Below are 16,962 nucleotides of genomic sequence, written 5' to 3'. Positions count from 1 at the left end.
CCCGGCCAGGTGCAGTGGGTGTGGCTTCCGTATGACCCGCCCCCATTTGCTTCAGAACCCCGCCTCCTTGGTTCCTGCCCAGAATCGTCCTGGACTCTATCAAGAGATGCTTTAGCCTCACCTGCATGTTTGCCCGAGCACCACCTACTAGCAGTTGAACTTCCGCTCGATCCTTTCCTTAGTCATTTCGCTCCTCCCGTGGTCCGAAGCAAAGTTCTCGAGCTACAGGTCTGGTGAGCTAGACCGCTAAAGGACCGCAGAGAAAGCGCCCTCAGCAGGTAAGGCGCAAGTTCTCCCCACTTCGGGCTCAGGGTCGGGGCTTCGCGGTTCACAGCGCCCGAGCTTAGCCGCCCTGGGGCCAGGGGGGTGGCAGAGCTACCAGATAGCCCAGGACTCTGTCTGCCTCGCCAGAGTCCCCACCTAATTACCCCTGTCCGAGCGTCGCAATAGGTGTGTAGCCCTGGAGAGCCCCCATCCCGCTCCCTTTTCAACTCCCTGGGCTACCCAAAAGGGACAGTGATCCTGGCCTGGGGCCCGCACTCAGTTGTCCACCTCTGAAACTTCTGTCTTAGAATTCCAGCCCCATCTCCTCCTTCTGTCTCTAGCGGGGTCCCGCCTCCACGCACGATCTGCACACTTCCCTCCAAGCAACTCTTTGCCTTCACAGATATCCCCCTTTGCCTGGGAATCATGGTGGCTCCCATGAAGGGCCAAGTGTGTGTGGTGACTGGTGCCTCCAGAGGCATTGGCCGTGGCATTGCCTTGCAGCTCTGCCAAGCAGGTGCCACGGTGTACATTACTGGCCGCCACCTGGAGACCCTTCGGGCCACTGCTGAGGAGGTGAGTGGTCAGCTGAGGAAGCCTTTCCAGTTATCCACTTCTAATCTCTTAACCTGACACCATAATATTCCTCAACAAAACATGAATACTTGGAGTAGAATAAATGAACCCCATAAATAACTTCAGGTAAGACTGAATTTTCCCAAGTGAATTTTATGGAACAATAACAAAAAAAAAAATTTCTATTTGAGAGCTTCAGAGGTTTTGGATTTGCAACCAAAGTGTTTTATACCTGTGCTTCCTCTGTTTTAGGCAAGACTTTATTGAACTGTACATTTTCATTTTTTACTGAGTATCAGTAGAATAATTACTTGAGCTGGACGCTGGTGGCTCATGCATGTAATCCTAGCTACTCTGGAGGCAGAAACCAAGAGGATCATGGTCGAAGCCAGTGGGGCAAGTAGTCATGGAGACCCTTTCTTGAAAAAACCCATCACAAAAAAGGGCTGGTGGGTAGCTCAAGGTGTAGGCCCTGAGTTCAAACCCCAGTACCAATAAATAAATACTTGAGCAATCCCACTGGGGTTACCAAGAATAATAATATTTAGATAATAAGGGGAGCAGTTAGGGAAAACATTCTGGAAAAGGTGATCCTTGAACTGAGTCTTGAAAGATAAGAATTAGGTAAAGGAGGTTAGGAAAATCATTCCAACAGAGTTACATGAGCAGAGGGAAAATGAGTTGGTCTCCATGAGGTAATGCAAGGGAGGAGTAGTGGATGAGAGGCCAAAGAAGACTAGCCCCTGATAAGACAAGGGGCTGAGAGTATAGCTTAGTGGTAGAGTGCTTGTTTGGCACATGTGAGACTCTGGTAAAGAACTTAGACTTCAGCCAGGTGCCAGTGGTCACATCTGTAATCCTAGCCACTTGGGAGGTTGAGATAAGAAGGATCAAAGTTCCAGGCCATCCTGGGTAAATAATTTTCCAGAACTCATTTCCAAAATAACCAGAGCAAAATGGACTGGACGTGTGGCTCAAGCAGCAGAGTACCTGCTTTGCAAGCACAAAGCCCTGAGTTCAAACCCCAGTCCTACCAAAACAAACAAAAAAGAACTTAGGCTTCAAACAGATTTGTGTTTTAGATAATTCATACTGACTGGATTATGAAGAATTAATTTGGACTAGAGGTGTGGGGAACAGATTTGTGTTTTAGATAGTTCATACTGACTGGATCATGAAGAATTAGTTTGGACTGGAGGTGTGGCTTAAGTGGTAGAGCACCTGCCTAGCAAGCACAAGGCCCTAAGTTCAAACCCCAGTACCACCAAAAAAGAAGGGTAGGGTGAATTCAACCATGATATCTGGTAAGAACTTTTTGTAAATATCACATTGTATCCCCCAATAACCAATAATATGAGAATAAAAAAATTAAAATAAAGAATTTAAGCCAAAAAGATTGGAGGCCAGGTGAGCAAGTAGGAGGCATTACAGTAGTTTAGGCAAGGAAGTAATAGGTGGGGCCTAGAGCATGCATCTGGACAGTGGGGATTTATTCTTGAATAAGGTACTCTTCTTCCTCTGAAGTTGGAGGATGGGAGCACATTTGCAGAACAGGAATTAGGAGTAGTCTGTGCCTGATACCTCTGGTTTTTTAGTTACCAAGCAAGAGAACTGGTGGGGTGAGTAAAGGTTCCAGGTAAGTAGAAAAAAGGGTAGGAGCTAAGGAAATGACAGTTGGAATGACCAAGGACAAGGAAAGAGGATAGCTACTTGTTTCTAGGAGTAGGCTCCATGCCTCCTTTCACCCTTGACTTACAGAGTATGGTGCTTTCCTTTCATGATAGGCCTCGGTAAAAGCCTGTAGATTTTAAACCTAAAATCTCAATCCACCTTGCTCTGTGGTGGCTGGACCTACTATTCCTGAAACTCCTAAAATAGACACCAGAGGGCAGTACTGTCTGCATGTCACCTCAGCAACTTAGTTCCCAAGCTCACTTTGGTTAGGGAAATTGTGTGATAGCTCACACCAGTGCGCAACTGTGAACTCATTACCCATCCTCACCCCCTTTCCTCTCTAGGCACGATCCCTCGGGGGCCAGTGTGTACCTGTGGTGTGTGATTCAAGCCAAGAGAGTGAAGTGCGAAGCCTGTTTGAGCAAGTAAACCGGGAACAGCACGGGCGTCTGGATGTGCTGGTCAACAATGCCTATGGTGGGGTCCAGGTACCATTTGAACTTAATCCAACGCCCACTCTTCACCTCCCCTCCACATGCCAGAGTCCTCATTCATCCCCATTTGTTGTCCCTTCCCTTACCCAGCGCTTTACCTTCTGTTACCCTGCCTTCTGATCATCCAATCAATCACATTTTCTGTGCCTTCTAGGCGATCCTGAACACAACTAAGTCATTCTGGGAAGCCCCTGCCTCCATTTGGGATGATGTAAACAATGTTGGACTTAGGTGTGTGTTCCCCTCACCTCACTTCAAGGGCCAAGTCTCCCTTCACTCACTTAGCCATCCTCAGGACAAGGTCCTTTCCCTGTATGTCTTTTCCTTCCCTCTCTGGCTTCCTTTATCTCTTTCTTCTCCCTTCTGTTCCATTTGTCCCACTTATATCTGAGAAGTTCCATACAGGTGAGTCTGCCCTTGAGAATGTCAGCTTTGACCTTTTTCTCTCTGGAGCTTGAACTCAGGGCCTACACCTTGAGCCACTCCCCCAGCCCTGTTTTTTGCATCGGGTCTCATAAACTATTTGCCCAGGCTGGCTTTGAATCGCAATTCTCCTGATCTCTACCTCCTGAGTAGCTGGGATTACAGTGTGAGCCACCGGCACCCAGCTAGTCTATGTTTTCAAAAACTGGTTAGAGGGAGAAATGACTAGCTCAACATAATGTTAATGAAAGGAATGGGCACTGACTGTCCTTCACTTCCATGTCCTCACTCAAGACCTCACGGGAAAGTATAATTCCAGGGAAGAGTTGGGACTGTGGGATGCTGTGGGGTCATACTACATCTGGCACAGGAGTGAGATAGGACAGCACTTAGAATTTGCCCACAGCATAATATGCATAGTTAAGTCTCTGTTGCTTACTTTTGATAGATGTGGTAAGGCTCCTGTGAGAGTAACCAAGAGATTATTTGGAAATCTGTGACTAAAACATGGAAGATACCCAACTTTGGTAGTCTGGTGGCAGTCCCAAGGAAGCAGGATTAGAATGCAATTGTGATTTCCAAAGTAAAAGAAAGATTGTGAGGACAGTAGGGCTGGTCAACCCAGACACTTAAAAGCAAAACACAAAGAGCAGGAAATTGGCCTTGGAGGCCCACATCCTCCTAGGAGGGGTGCCTGCTATACCCTCATCTCTTGCTGTCTATAATCCTTAGCAGGGGCTCAAGATGGACACCCAGATGTCAGCCCCAAACCCTGCACCCTGATGAATTCTCCAAGATAAAGGCTACTCCATGAGCCATTAGCAGCCCACCCACACCTCTTCCCCTTTCACATTCCCGTCTCCTCATATAAGTGTATTGCCTTTGCTCTGCATTCCCTGGCACTGGACTTTCCCCTGAAACTATAATTCTAACAGTTTTCATTTGGAGGGCCCTGCCCATTTCCCATGCAAAAGCAATTTTTTTTCTGGTTACCAAGTGTGTGTGTGTGTGTGTGTGTGTGTGTGTGTGTATTATTAAAACAACTTGTGGAAAAAAATGTAAAGACTAGAACAGCTTTGCCAGTGTTTTGGTAGTACATGCCTGTAATCCCAGCACTTAGGAACAAAGGCAGGAGAATCACAAGTTCAAGGCCAACCTGTGCAACATAGTGAGTTCAAGGGCATCCTGGTGCGTAGTGAGACACCTGTCTCAAAAAAAAAAACTAGTTCAATCTTACTCCCCTCACTGCCTTCCCTTCCTCCCTTGCCTGATAAATAGACACCACTAATATAGCTTGGCATATATTCTTCCAAATTTTTCACATAAATATCTCATTCTTTTAAACCCTCATAAAATATTCCACTGGGGCCAGGCATGGTGGTGTACATCTGTAATCCCAGCTACTCTGGAGGTAGAGATCAGGAAGATTGTGGTTCTATGCTAGCCTGGGCAAAAAGTTAGCTAGAATCCATCTCAACAAACAAGCTGAGCACAGTGGTGCACATCTGTAATGCCAGCTATTCGAAGGTAAAAGAATTATGATCCAAGGTCAGCCTGGGGCAAAAACATGAGATCCTATATGAAAAATACCTAAAGCAAAAAGGGTTTAAGTGGTAGATCACTTACTTAGCAAGTGTGAGGCCCTAAATTCAAACCCAAAGTATTGCCAAATTTTTCATTTATTACATATTCCCGTTCCTTTAGGAAGAGGTACAGTAATTTATCTAATCCCTTATTTGTTATAGCAGTAAAATTCTTGGATCATAGAATATGTACTTCCTTCTTTTATTTTCTTGTTGGTACTGGGATTTGAACTTATGGCCTTATACTTGCTAGACAGGCGCTCTACCACTTGAGCTACTCCACTAATCCAGAATATGTACTTCTTAAAATTTTAACAAACATAAAACAAACTTTCCTCCTCAAAAGACCCCAGCTATTTTTAATTTCAAGATAATGAAAGAGGGCTGAAGACATGGTTCAAGTGGCAGAGCACCTGCCTTGTAAGCACAAAGCCCTGAGTTCAAACTCCAGTACTGAGGAAAAAAATGTTAATAATGGAGAATATCTGTTTCCCCACATCTTTAGCTATCCTAGACAGTATCAGGCTACTCAATCAGACCAACTTCGCCACTCTGATAAGGTACAGATATATAAAGGTGGTTCTAATCCTTACTTTAACAATTTCTGAGGTTGAGCTTTGTCTATTGGCTTTATTTATTGACTTTTCCTACTTTTGTGAATTGTCACTTGTGTGATTAAGTTATTCTTTTCACATTGGATTTATAAGAGATCTTTGTGGAACAGATGCCTTTGACATATGTTTTACAAGTTTTTTTTCCCAATTTATCGCTTCTTTTTTTGACACTGGGTTTGAACTCAGAGCCTCAAGCTTTCTAGGTGGTAGGCATTACCGCTTGAACCACGACCCCAGCCCTGTTTGCTTTGGTTATTTTTCAGGTAGAGGTCTCACAATTTGTTTCCCCCAGTCAGCCTGGACTGTGATCCTCCTATTACATTTCCCACATAGGTGGGGTGATAGACATGCACCACCTATGTCTATCATGCCCAGCTTTTTTTTAAGAGTTCTTGCTCACTTTTTGTCCAGGCTAGCCTCAAACTAAGATGCTCCCTCTTGGCCTTTGAGTAGCTGCGATTACAGATGTGAGTCACTACATCAGCTTTATGTTTTCTTTTAGTACTTTCGTGCTTTCATTTTTTTCCATCTAAATTTTGCATCCTTTTAGAACTCATTTTGAAATAGTAAATGAGGTAGACGGTCAGTCCTCCCCAGCCCACATAACTGTTCAGTTGTCCCAAATCTACGTACTTTCTGTATTGATTTGAAATGTTCCCTCTGTACTTTGTTACAGTCCCACTTACACTGGGATCTAATTATGCAATACTTTGTTTCATTGACTTGCCTGACTACTGTTATACCCGTGCTGAATCCTTTTAATTATGATGTCACTGTACATTTTAATATGGGTGATTGGGGGAAGAGGGGAGCAAATCCTCTTTACCCATAAGACATTCTTTTTTGTTTTTTCCAAATTTTTCTGGCTGTCTTCACATATTAATTCTTCTCATTAATCTTTTTTTTTCAATTCCTTCATAAAGTCTTATTGAGATATAACTCAAACTGACTAAATATATGAATTAATTTACATAGAATGGATGTTTTTCATGTCAATTTTTCTTCTCTGAACAATTGTGTCTGTAGCTGTTCTTGTATAGTTTTAGTTTTTCCACATAGACCTTACATATTTCTTAGGTATTTTTCTGCCCGAACTATTTTATGTTTATAATTGCTATTGTGACAGAGGTCTTTTCTTCCATTACATCTTCTAAAGATCGCCCTTTCTCATCTGCCAGTGGTAATTTTACCAGTTTTTCTCTCAGAATATGGCCTCCAGTCCACTTCTCAGGTCTGTAGCTCTGCAGCCTTTCCCACTGATTACAGCCACCGAGGGCACAAGAAGCAGCCAGGGCCTGCAGCACCCAGGCCACAGCATTAACACAGCTCATTCCTTTTCCTTCCCCACTCCACCATCTAGAGGCCACTACTTGTGCTCCGTATATGCGGCACGGATGATGGTACCTGCTGGCCGGGGGCTCATCGTGGTCATCTCCTCCCCTGGGGGGCTGCAGTATATGTTCAATGTACCCTATGGTGTGGGCAAAGCTGCGGTAAGGACCAGTGGCATAGGGTTGGGAAAGTGCAGGATAGTGATGGGACTTACAGCTTGGGAGGTATAATCCCTTGTGGCCAGAATGGTAAAGCTGCCTAGCCCTCACCTCTCCTTTTGACCCAACAAAGGTCAGTTCCTTTGCTTGGGCTCCCCTCCATCTCCCCTGCCAGAGTAGGCATCAAATTGGGAGCAGTGAGCAGTGGAAACCTGAGGGCTCCTGAGAAGGGCAAGAGCCTGGGTGCACGGAGGGCGGAAAACGAAAGCAACACAGCCAGGTGTTCTAGCTCTCATTCTACCTTTTGTCCCTCCACAGTGCGACAGGCTAGCTGCTGACTGTGCCCACGAGCTGCGGCATCATGGGGTCAGCTATGTGTCTCTGTGGCCAGGGATGGTGCAGACAGAAATGCTGAAGGACTATATGGCAAAGGATCACTCTGAGGATCCTCTGTTTAAAAAGGTTGGCAAAGAGAGGGCAAGGGAAGTAGGCAATGGAGAGGAGGCAACCCTCCATTTACTCCAACAAGAGTAAATGTTCCCACTTATCAGGAGCTGCGGGGGCAGGCACAGGACTGAGTACATGCATGCATTATTTCTTTTAATCTTGTGAGGGAGACACGCCCTCCATTTTACAGATGGCAAAATTGAAACCCAGAAGGGTTAAGAAACTTGTTCCAGGGCAGAGGGTATAGCTCAGTGATAGAGAATGTGCTTAGCATATGCAGGCCCTTGTTCAATTTCCAGCCCTGAAAAAAGACAGGAAAGAAGGAAAGAAGGAAGGAAGGGAGGGAGGGGGGTTGGGAGGGAGGGAGGGGGGATGGGAAGGAGGGAGGGGAAGGGAAAGGGAAAGAAAGGAAAGACATTTGTGTCAGGTCACATGTTGGAAGTGGAAAGGCTGTCTAGCTCTGAAGCCGTCACTTGACCCCTGCACTGAACTAGCCTGGAAGGCCCAGACACTAGTTGGCATTATGAGAGCCTTCCACTTAGGAAAGGCAGCAGGTCCTGGTACTGGGAACAGGGCTTGCCTGAATGCAGGGAGGAGTAACTGTAGTGCTACATTGGGTCCTGCAGGTCCTGCATGAGGTCTGTAGCCTTTCTTTCTCCTGAGACAGAGCTGAAAAGGGGGAAGACTGGGGCAGTTCTCTTAGAAATTAACCCTTTACCTCTCAACATGTTTTTCAGTACAAACCAGGTTTCTCAACAGCAGAATCCACAGAAATGAGTGGCAAATGTGTGGTGGCTTTGGCAACAGGTGATGACTTTGGGACAGCCAGACAGGGCTTGGAGGATCTACAGGGCAGTGGCAGCAAATACCTAGTTTTGATTTGGGAGGTGGCCAAGGAGAATGCCCAAATTTTCTATGTCTTTTGAGTTTCAAAGAGTCAGGATTCCAGGTTGGAGGTTTGGGAGCCTGTGAATTGGTTCCCGTGAGGTGTGGCCAAGAGCCTTCCTAGGAACAGAGAGAAACAGTTCTCCAGGGCTCCTGAGCCTGTCTCAGTGATGGCCCGTCCAGTTTAGCCAGACCTTGTCCCTCTTCACCCCCGTGCCCACCATCTCCAACTGTATGTGTGCCCTCAGACCCAGATATCCTGAGCTTGAGTGGGAAGGTGTTACCATCCTGTGACCTTGCTCGGCGCTATGGGCTTAAGGACGTGGATGGTAAGAGCTCTGGGCCCGCAGCCAGCCTCAACTGCTATTCCTTCTGCTCCCTGCTCACTCCTTCTCTCAGTCTCTTCAATCAGGGTGGGAGGTGTCAGAGGAGTGGGGAAAAAGGCCCAATTGTTCCTCTCCTGTTGTTCCCAGGACACCCTGTTCATGACTATTTTTCCATGAGCTCTGTTCTCACACATGTCTCCAGCCTGGAATGGTTGGCCTCCTACATCCCTAACTTCCTGCGCATGCCCAAGTGGATTATCACCCTGTACACCAGCAAGTTCTAACCCTCCAGCCTGATGTCACAGTTTTGCTTCTTTTCCCATGTGAGCTTGGGTGGTTGGGCCTATCTTAATAAAACAAATCAGCTTTTTCTCACCTGTCCTTGCCCTTGGATACGAAGAGAATGCTTCTACCAGGCATCCTTGTAAACTCTGGGATCCCTGATAAGTCATTCTTTTTGCCTTGGTTTTCCTTGTCCCTACATTTTACTTTTTTGCTTCAATATTGAAAAATTCTCTGAACGCTAATAAAGGACTCATTTCCCCTTCCGTGTGTTTGTAGATGCTAATTCTGTGCTCAGCAAAGTGGTAAATACTTGAGAGAAAAATGCAAAGATGCACAAATGTGTAGGCTCTCAAAGGGTTCTGTCCCTAAGTTAAGGTCCCTTTCTTCCAGACCTGTTCCTACTGTTCCCTGCAAGGCCTGTTTCCCATGCCCCAGCTAAGGAGCTAGGTCCTTCCATAACCAGAAGCTCCTAATCTCACACTGCTCACATCCCCTCATTCCACCATCTCTTCAGGGTGCCTACTACCTCCTACCTGGGATGATCTCTTGGAGAGGTCCAATTCCAACATGGGCAGATTCCTTAGTGTCTCTGATTTCCTGGAACTGGAGGAGAAGATACTGCCAGATTCCAAGTAAGGAACAGAGGAACAACTACTGGCACTGACACACTCATCCTTCCTCTCCAGACTGTATGACCTGAATTGCTTCCTACAGACATGATTACACGAGCCCTTCCAGCCCTTCTGGGCTGCCTTGCCTGCTCAGTGCCTGGTTGTACTGCCTCCCCACCCCTGCAAAGGGGCTCCAGGAGGCCCAGGGTGGTTCTCCAGCAGTGACAGATTGTTGGGCTAGAGATGTGGCTCAAGCTGTAAAGCCCCTTCCTACCAAGAGTGACAGATGTCAGCAGTGAAAGCACACTAAAGGGAACATCAGGCACAAAAATGGAAAAAAGAGATTCCAAGAGGATCTAGGCAGACATTAACACTGTCAGCTGCAAGAAGATTTAAGCAGAAGACTGGCTTCATCAGACTTGCATTTGAGGAACCACTGGGATTGAAGTGTGGGCAAAGAGAAGAACAGTGAGCATGAGAGGAGCAGTGAGGCTGGCCCAGTATCAGTGTCACCAGGATGTGATGGCAGTGGAGGTGTGTGTTGAGGAGAGACTGTAGGAGTCAGTGTCTACAGACTGGGGACCTGAGCCAACACAGGACTGCAGCAGTGTTATCCATGGCAAAGGGGACTATGGAACCAGCAGGTACAGAAAAAGAGTGTACTTGAGCAGCAAATAAGCCAGCTTGCCTGAGGTTAGTCCTAGTGGGACACTGAGAGGTAAGATGCATCCTACTCCTACTGGACCAAATCAAGGAGTTTGACGGTCCCTGGAAGATGACTGATATCCGAAGGAGCCCAGCAAAAAATGAAGAAGGGATTTCTTTTTTTGCATTTTAAATTAATTTATGTTAACATATTCACATAGCCCAGAATCCAAAAGGTTTAAAAGTGTACACAGTAAAAAGTGTCCCTCTCACCCCTACCCACTAGTCCAGTCCCCAACACAGAAGCAGCCAGTGCTACTATATTCTTGGGTAGCCACAGAAATATCCCATACCTATACAAGCAGACATCTAAGTGTATTCAGGAAACAGTTAACTGTGTGCAAACGCTTCTTTCTCTGACTGGGAGTTTGTGTTTCCAAGTCTCTGAGGCTTGTTCTTGACCTGTGTCCCATTCTTCTAAGCTAGGCAGCACCACTGGGCCCAGAGCCCCCACCTCTTCCAGGTCTTTAATCATCGGACACCAGCAGAGACGGGGAGAGAGAGAGAGTGTGTGTGTGTATGATAGCTTAAAGAGGAGAGAATGAGGCTGAGAGGTACTGTGAATACCTAGAAGAGACTAGCGCAAGCAGTGTAGCCCAGCCCAGCCCATCCTGGTCTCCTCCACAGCAGCCAACTCACATCATGTGCAATGCATGGCACACCTACCTCAGAACAGCCACCCATCAGTAAGGTTAGGGGTGCCAATATGACGCAGACTGGGGGCCTCTGCCCCCAGGGTGTCCCCAGAGATGTGAGCTCTAACCAATTGTCTTACGTTGTTTAAATAGGAAGATGATGAATGCCAGGCTGGACCAAGGGAACTGAGATTTCAGTTTGGGGACAAATGCTGAAGGCCCCTTTGGACCCACGCATGGGAAGGGAGGTCCCTGGCAGGCAAGAGAAGTAAAGAGATGGTGCAAGTGACAGACAATTGGGTGGGGTTCAGGCACAGGGAAAGGGGCCCACAGAGTCTATGCCCATTGGACAAAGCAAGGTAAGGTGGGTGAGTCCAGAGCTGCCCTTTTTTCTTCCTCATCCAGCTCCCACACACCTATGACCATCAAAGGTCCTGACAGCCTCTTTGAGGGTGTTATATGAAGCATCTGGTCCCTTCAGCTTTTGGGCTTCCAATACTGGGGACAGCCCCACTGGCCCCTCCACAGGACTTTTTCTCTAATCTTCCGTCACCCAGTCCTCTAGTGTTTGTGGCAACCTCTTCAGCACCCAATCCTGTGCAGGGAGGGGCAGACGCGTACTGGCAAGCCTATAAAAGTTACAGCTCTCAAAGTGCTTTCAGTAATGATCATGAAACAATTAGACAATAATGGTGAGACCCAGGGTGAAGACTCAAGGGAGCTAGAGTAGTCACCACCACCAGGCTCCTCCCCAAACAATGCAGCCCTGGTCTTTTCAGGTTTCACCTTAGTGAGGGGTTATGATATTCTACTCTCTGCCTTTCTCTCTCAAACTTACCTCTGCTATTGTTCCTGCCTCTGGGTAGCCAAGAGTATCAACACCCACCTCAGTCCATCCTAATTCCCTGTCTAATGCCCCCTCAGCCAGTCCCACCTCCACACAGGTGTGTGCACCCCTCCCAAGGGTTATCCTCACAGCCTTATTCTGAGCTACAGAGGAGGCAGGATTTGCCCCCATCCGAGCAGGAGCTAAGGAGGGGCCAGATAGGTCTTCTACCAAGTGGTATCAAAGGTAAACACAACTGAAGCCAGGCATGGTGATACACAGCTGTAATCCCAGCACCTGGGAGTCTGAGGCCAGAGGATTACAAGTTCGAGACCATCCCGAGCTACATAGCAAGATCCTGTTTGAAGAAAGCAAAGGAAAAAACGACAGAAAGATCAACACAGCCAGATAGAGTAGTTTTAAAACAGTGAAACAGACTGTGTTCAGTAACTACTGACAGTAGGAGGAAGAGCTGATCCTGATTTGTGCAGAGGTGATTTGAACATCTTAAAGCGAGAATGAGATAGATGGTGAGAGACATGTAAGCCTACTTATGCCCCCAGCGCCTGTGAGAGACAGAATTAACCATGTCCTCCCCGGTCAGAAAGGTGATCAGCACTGCGAAAGCTCCAGTGCCTCTTGGTGCCTACAGGCAAGCTGTGCAAGTCGACAGGATCATATACATTTCAGGACAGGTTAGGCATAGACCCTGCAAGTGGACAGCTTGTGCCAGGACGGGTAATGGAAGAAACTAAACAAGCTCTTATGAACATAGGTGAAATTCTGAAAGCTGCAGGCTGTGACTTTACTAATGTGGTCAAAACATCTATTTTACTGGCTGATGTAAATGACTTTGGGACTGTCAATGAAATCTACAAACAGTATTTCAAGAGTAATTTTCCCACTAGAGCTGCCTACAAGGTTGTTGCTTTGCCCAAAGGAAGCCAGGCTGAGATTGAAGCAATAGCTGTTCAAGGACCTCTTTTAACAGCATCACTCTAAGTGGACCCAGTGTTTGTCTCTGGAATTTCTATCTTGTCTTTAAATTAACATCTTAATTTTTACAATTGATGTTGGGAAGTGTAAGGTGTAATTAAAACATCTGGTTATCACAGAAATACCGTATCATAGGGAAATTTGACAAGAATTGAAGGTTAATAAATCCAGTTATGGACGCTATAAATTACACTTATGTAACTCATATTGCTAAATGTAAGAGAAGAGACAATAATTACAGAGTTACTCAAAGGAAAAGATGTAGGGAAGATGAGATATTGTTCCTAGGAAGTAATAAAGAGCACACACAATTCAATTAAATCTTATTAATTTAATGGTGTGAAATATTTAGCTCAAATGATGATTGAGAAGCTAATAAAAAAAATGGTGCCAGGTACCACAACAGAAACAGAAAATTGCTGTTTTCTGGGGTTTTGTTTTTTTTACTTTTTCACTTTTTTTGTTGTTGTTGTTTTGGTTTGGTTTGGGTTTTTTTGTTGTTTTAATGGAGTGTGCTAGATGTCTCTATAATTTTGTTCAGATGACTGCAGAACCTGGAAAAGCTGTTGCTGCTATTGATGCATAACATACTGCTGTTATTGGTCTTTTTATATAAATATAATATATATATATACATATATATAATTTGAATTTTTGGAAACTTTAGCTGTGCTGTCAACTTTGGAAAAAAGTATCCCAGTTTACTGTGTTGAGTTGGCATTGTACAGAAATTAATAGCCATATTGGTCTAGAAACGTTAAACTTAATTTTTTTTCCATTTGTACAGGGGTAACTAACGCACTGTATTAAATATGTAAGGTCTTATCTACGTGGGTTTGATTACAGAAACTAATAAAGTATTCTCTAAATAATGAAAAAAAAATTTAGCTCTCATGAGTAAAATTAAAATATTCGAACTTGAAGGAGAAGAAAGTGGACCAAAATTTTATATATAAGTATTTTTCTAATGGAAATAAAATAAGCATGTAGGTTTCAAAAAAAGAGAGAGAGAATGAGAGTGGGTGGAACAGGGACTCCGTAGAGTGAAAGTAAGTGTGATTAGGCCAGCTGTCTTTGTTAGCTGGTGGTTATCTAAATTAACCACAGGGATTTGGAGACAAAGACAAAGACCTTTTCTTTCTTGACGATTACAGTTCAAAGGAAGGGTTCTCTGTCTTTGAGAGAGATGCTTCTGCTTGCAAGAGATACACATTTATAACTGTAAGGTCTTTTTAGAAAATGGCCTAAGAAAGAGAGGTCAGGGGCCTATCATTAGGTGTAGACTATAACACAAAGCAAATTTCCAGCAGCACTGAACTTTCTCAAGCAAACACTTCAAGTGGGGCTGGGGTTATCAGAGGGACATGTCTGGATACTGCTGGATCCCATGCTAGAGTTTGGGTAAATCTCTTATGAAGGCATTTGGGCAGAGCTGTCTTGTGTCAGGAGATCTGTAATCCACTGCCCTCTGCTCCAAGGCACCCAGGGGACTCAGCAGGGGAGCAGCATAGGGTGTGAACAATTTTCCAGGCTCAGCTTGGAGCTAGGTCAAGGGATCACAGGCCTGCCTGCACCTGAATGCCAGGAGTGGAGAGGAACTAGAATCTGCCTATGCTTGATAATGGAGAATCATGAGAAGACAATCTTTCCTTAGGCCCTTGTGCTGTGGTCTCTGACAATGTCTGGAAACTCTGATCAGAAGATACCTAGATTCTTGTATCCTGCATGGACGAATCTAGGAAGGACACTGTTGAGGTAGTAAGGGAGAAAATGAATTTTATGATAGGTGAGGGAGGGAATCACAAGAGCAGCATGGTCTTCCAGGTGGGGTGGAGAAACTTCAAGGAAAGAAAAAAGGGAGAGCTCTTGATTTCAAGGCATTTTTAAATCTCCAGTAACCTGCATCATGGGAAATACTTGGGCAGTCTCTGGGCTAGGGCAATAGATCACTCTGCACATACACTTATGCTAATTCTCGGTATAGAATCAAGTGGGTCCTTCAGAATGTTCCATAGTGTCGTGGGGTTTTTTTGTTTCATTTTGTTTGTTTGTTTGTTTGTTTTTCCTGTCTAGCTCTGCAGCTTGCAGAGGATCTGCAATTAAAAAGGGCCCTGGCTACTGCTAAAAACTCTGCAATTGAAAAGAGGCTTAGAGAGAGTGTTTAATCTGAAATGCCTTAGGCTAAGTTATATGGCAGCTAAGATCCCAATAACTTCCTTTCCCTGCCTTCTAACCTGCCTCACTTGGAAACAAAGGAGCTTTCAAGGAATGCTGGGAAGGAGGCAGAGGGAGGATGTGCAAGCAGCTTTGTACAAGTTCTGTTAGCAAGTACAAACACAAATGCCCCTATCAAGTGAGGAGATTTTGGATCCCCCTCATTGGAATGGTAATTTCAGAAGAAACAATCAAAGCCAGAACTGACATGGCCTGAGCATCTCTAGAAGAGCCCGTGCAAGAGGAAGCATCCAAGAGGAAGCATCCATTATATAGCCTTGACCTTTAACACAGTGGAGCAGCCAGAGACTTGTGGCTTTGTAGGAGTCAAGAGAATTTAGTTATTGAGCACTGCAATGACTGAAACACTACCTAGATCTTACTTAATCTCTTTATCTGCCCTATGAAGCAAGTACTGTTTTACAGCTGAGGAAACAAAGGCTCAGGAAAATTGGGTAACCTGTCCAGAATTTTAGGTCTTCACAGCAAGAGAACAGATTCAATCAAATTCATATAACTTCCAAGTACAAGCTCTTTCCCCTGCATCAGTCTGCCTTTGCTGCTCTTTCTTGTTTGGTTTTGGCTTTGAAGAGCGTTTTATTTTCTGCAGAGGGAATATTGGGGTTTGGCAAAAGTTTACTCAGCCTGAGAACTTTCTGGCCAAATTCAGCCTTGCCCTTCCCTAAATTCGACCACACTTCCTTTCCTCTATACCTTTGCTTAAGCTGCTCTTCAGTACCACTCATTCCCCCTCCCCATTTTCCATGCCCATCTGCCTACCAGAATTCATCCCATAAGGCCCATTTCAACCTTCTAGAAGCTCCTGCTGGTTTCTTCTGCCCTTGCTATTGCCCCCGTCTGTGGAATCTCTTCCTATGGCAACCCCACCCCAAGACCAGCACTAGGCCTTGAACACTTCATCCCCTCTCCTCTGCTGCTGTCTCCCCCACACACAGAATTTTTGTCCCAGAAGCATAGAGCCAAAGAGTACCAAGCCATCCAGAGTGTGCTGAGCTCACAGGCCTACTGGGACTCATTGGTGAGAGCTATATTCCCTCCCCGGGGCAGGTGGGTTGAGCAGCCTGTGACAGTGTCTATGTCCTCCTCTGAAAACTGAACTGCATTCTAGAATCCATAAGTCCTTTGCCTGACTCGCAACACCTCCACCTTAATGCGCTCTGGGCCTGGGGTCTGGGACAGGACCTTCCCAACAGGACGATCAACTGTGGCAGCCTTGGGTGCCTCTTAGAGGAACTCCAGGTCACTCCTGTCTCCCCTGCCCCAATATCAGAGCTCAAGTCTGAGTCATGATTAGGGACACAGGAACACAGCATTGCTCCAGTCAGCAATTCCAAACAACTGAATTCTAAGCTTCCAAACCACTCCCTGTCCACTCCCTCCCAGAGTCCAAGCTCCCGGCTGTGAGGAGTGGAGCATGCCCATCTCTGACTGACTCACCTAACCCAAGCTTCCTGCCCTGGGATCTGAGATCCCCAACTTCTCCTCCTATTCCCTAACCCAGCCCAGTGGGTGCAGCCTGTCTTACTCCAGCCTCCATGGTTTATCATTCCATCATTCCTTTACAGGTTCCCTAACACCACCAGCTCTGTCTCAACAGATGGTTTGATTTTCCTCAGGGTGCTTATGAGCCCTTCAAATTACTTGTTATATGCATTTATTTCTACAGGATCTGTCTCCCCAACTAGAAAGTAAGCTCTGGGAGAGCAGCAACTTTGTCTTTTTTGGTCACTGCTGTATATTGATTAAGTGATGCTGGTGGTTAGGCATGGTTGGTTGATGATTGACTGTAATTCACACGAATGGTTACTGAGCAACCACCATGGGAAAGGCACCTTGTTGGATGAAGGAAAATACAATCAAATGACTCTCCTTGGGATGTTCACAACAGGAGTG

General features: G+C 45.7%; 1 protein-coding gene and 1 pseudogene across 1 annotated transcript; both read left to right on the top strand.

The window, feature by feature from the left end:
- Positions 1–75: 75 nt before the first annotated feature.
- On the top strand, positions 76–9,324 carry Dhrs1 (dehydrogenase/reductase 1). The gene is made up of 9 exons (XM_020162892.2): positions 76–278; positions 668–840; positions 2,859–3,002; positions 3,163–3,239; positions 6,989–7,121; positions 7,437–7,580; positions 8,303–8,372; positions 8,699–8,779; positions 8,924–9,324. Exons 2-9 carry the CDS (start codon positions 691–693, stop codon positions 9,058–9,060), a joined length of 936 nt encoding a protein of 311 aa, XP_020018481.1. The 5' UTR covers positions 76–278; positions 668–690; the 3' UTR covers positions 9,061–9,324.
- Positions 9,325–9,463: 139 nt separating this feature from the next.
- On the top strand, positions 9,464–13,686 carry LOC141421605 (2-iminobutanoate/2-iminopropanoate deaminase pseudogene; annotated as a pseudogene).
- The last annotated feature ends 3,276 nt before the right edge of the window (positions 13,687–16,962 follow it).

Source organism: Castor canadensis, chromosome 3 (assembly GCF_047511655.1).
Source record: "Castor canadensis chromosome 3, mCasCan1.hap1v2, whole genome shotgun sequence".
In the NCBI taxonomy this organism is placed as follows: domain Eukaryota; kingdom Metazoa; phylum Chordata; class Mammalia; order Rodentia; family Castoridae; genus Castor; species Castor canadensis.
This window is presented reverse-complemented; position numbering and strand designations above follow the sequence as displayed.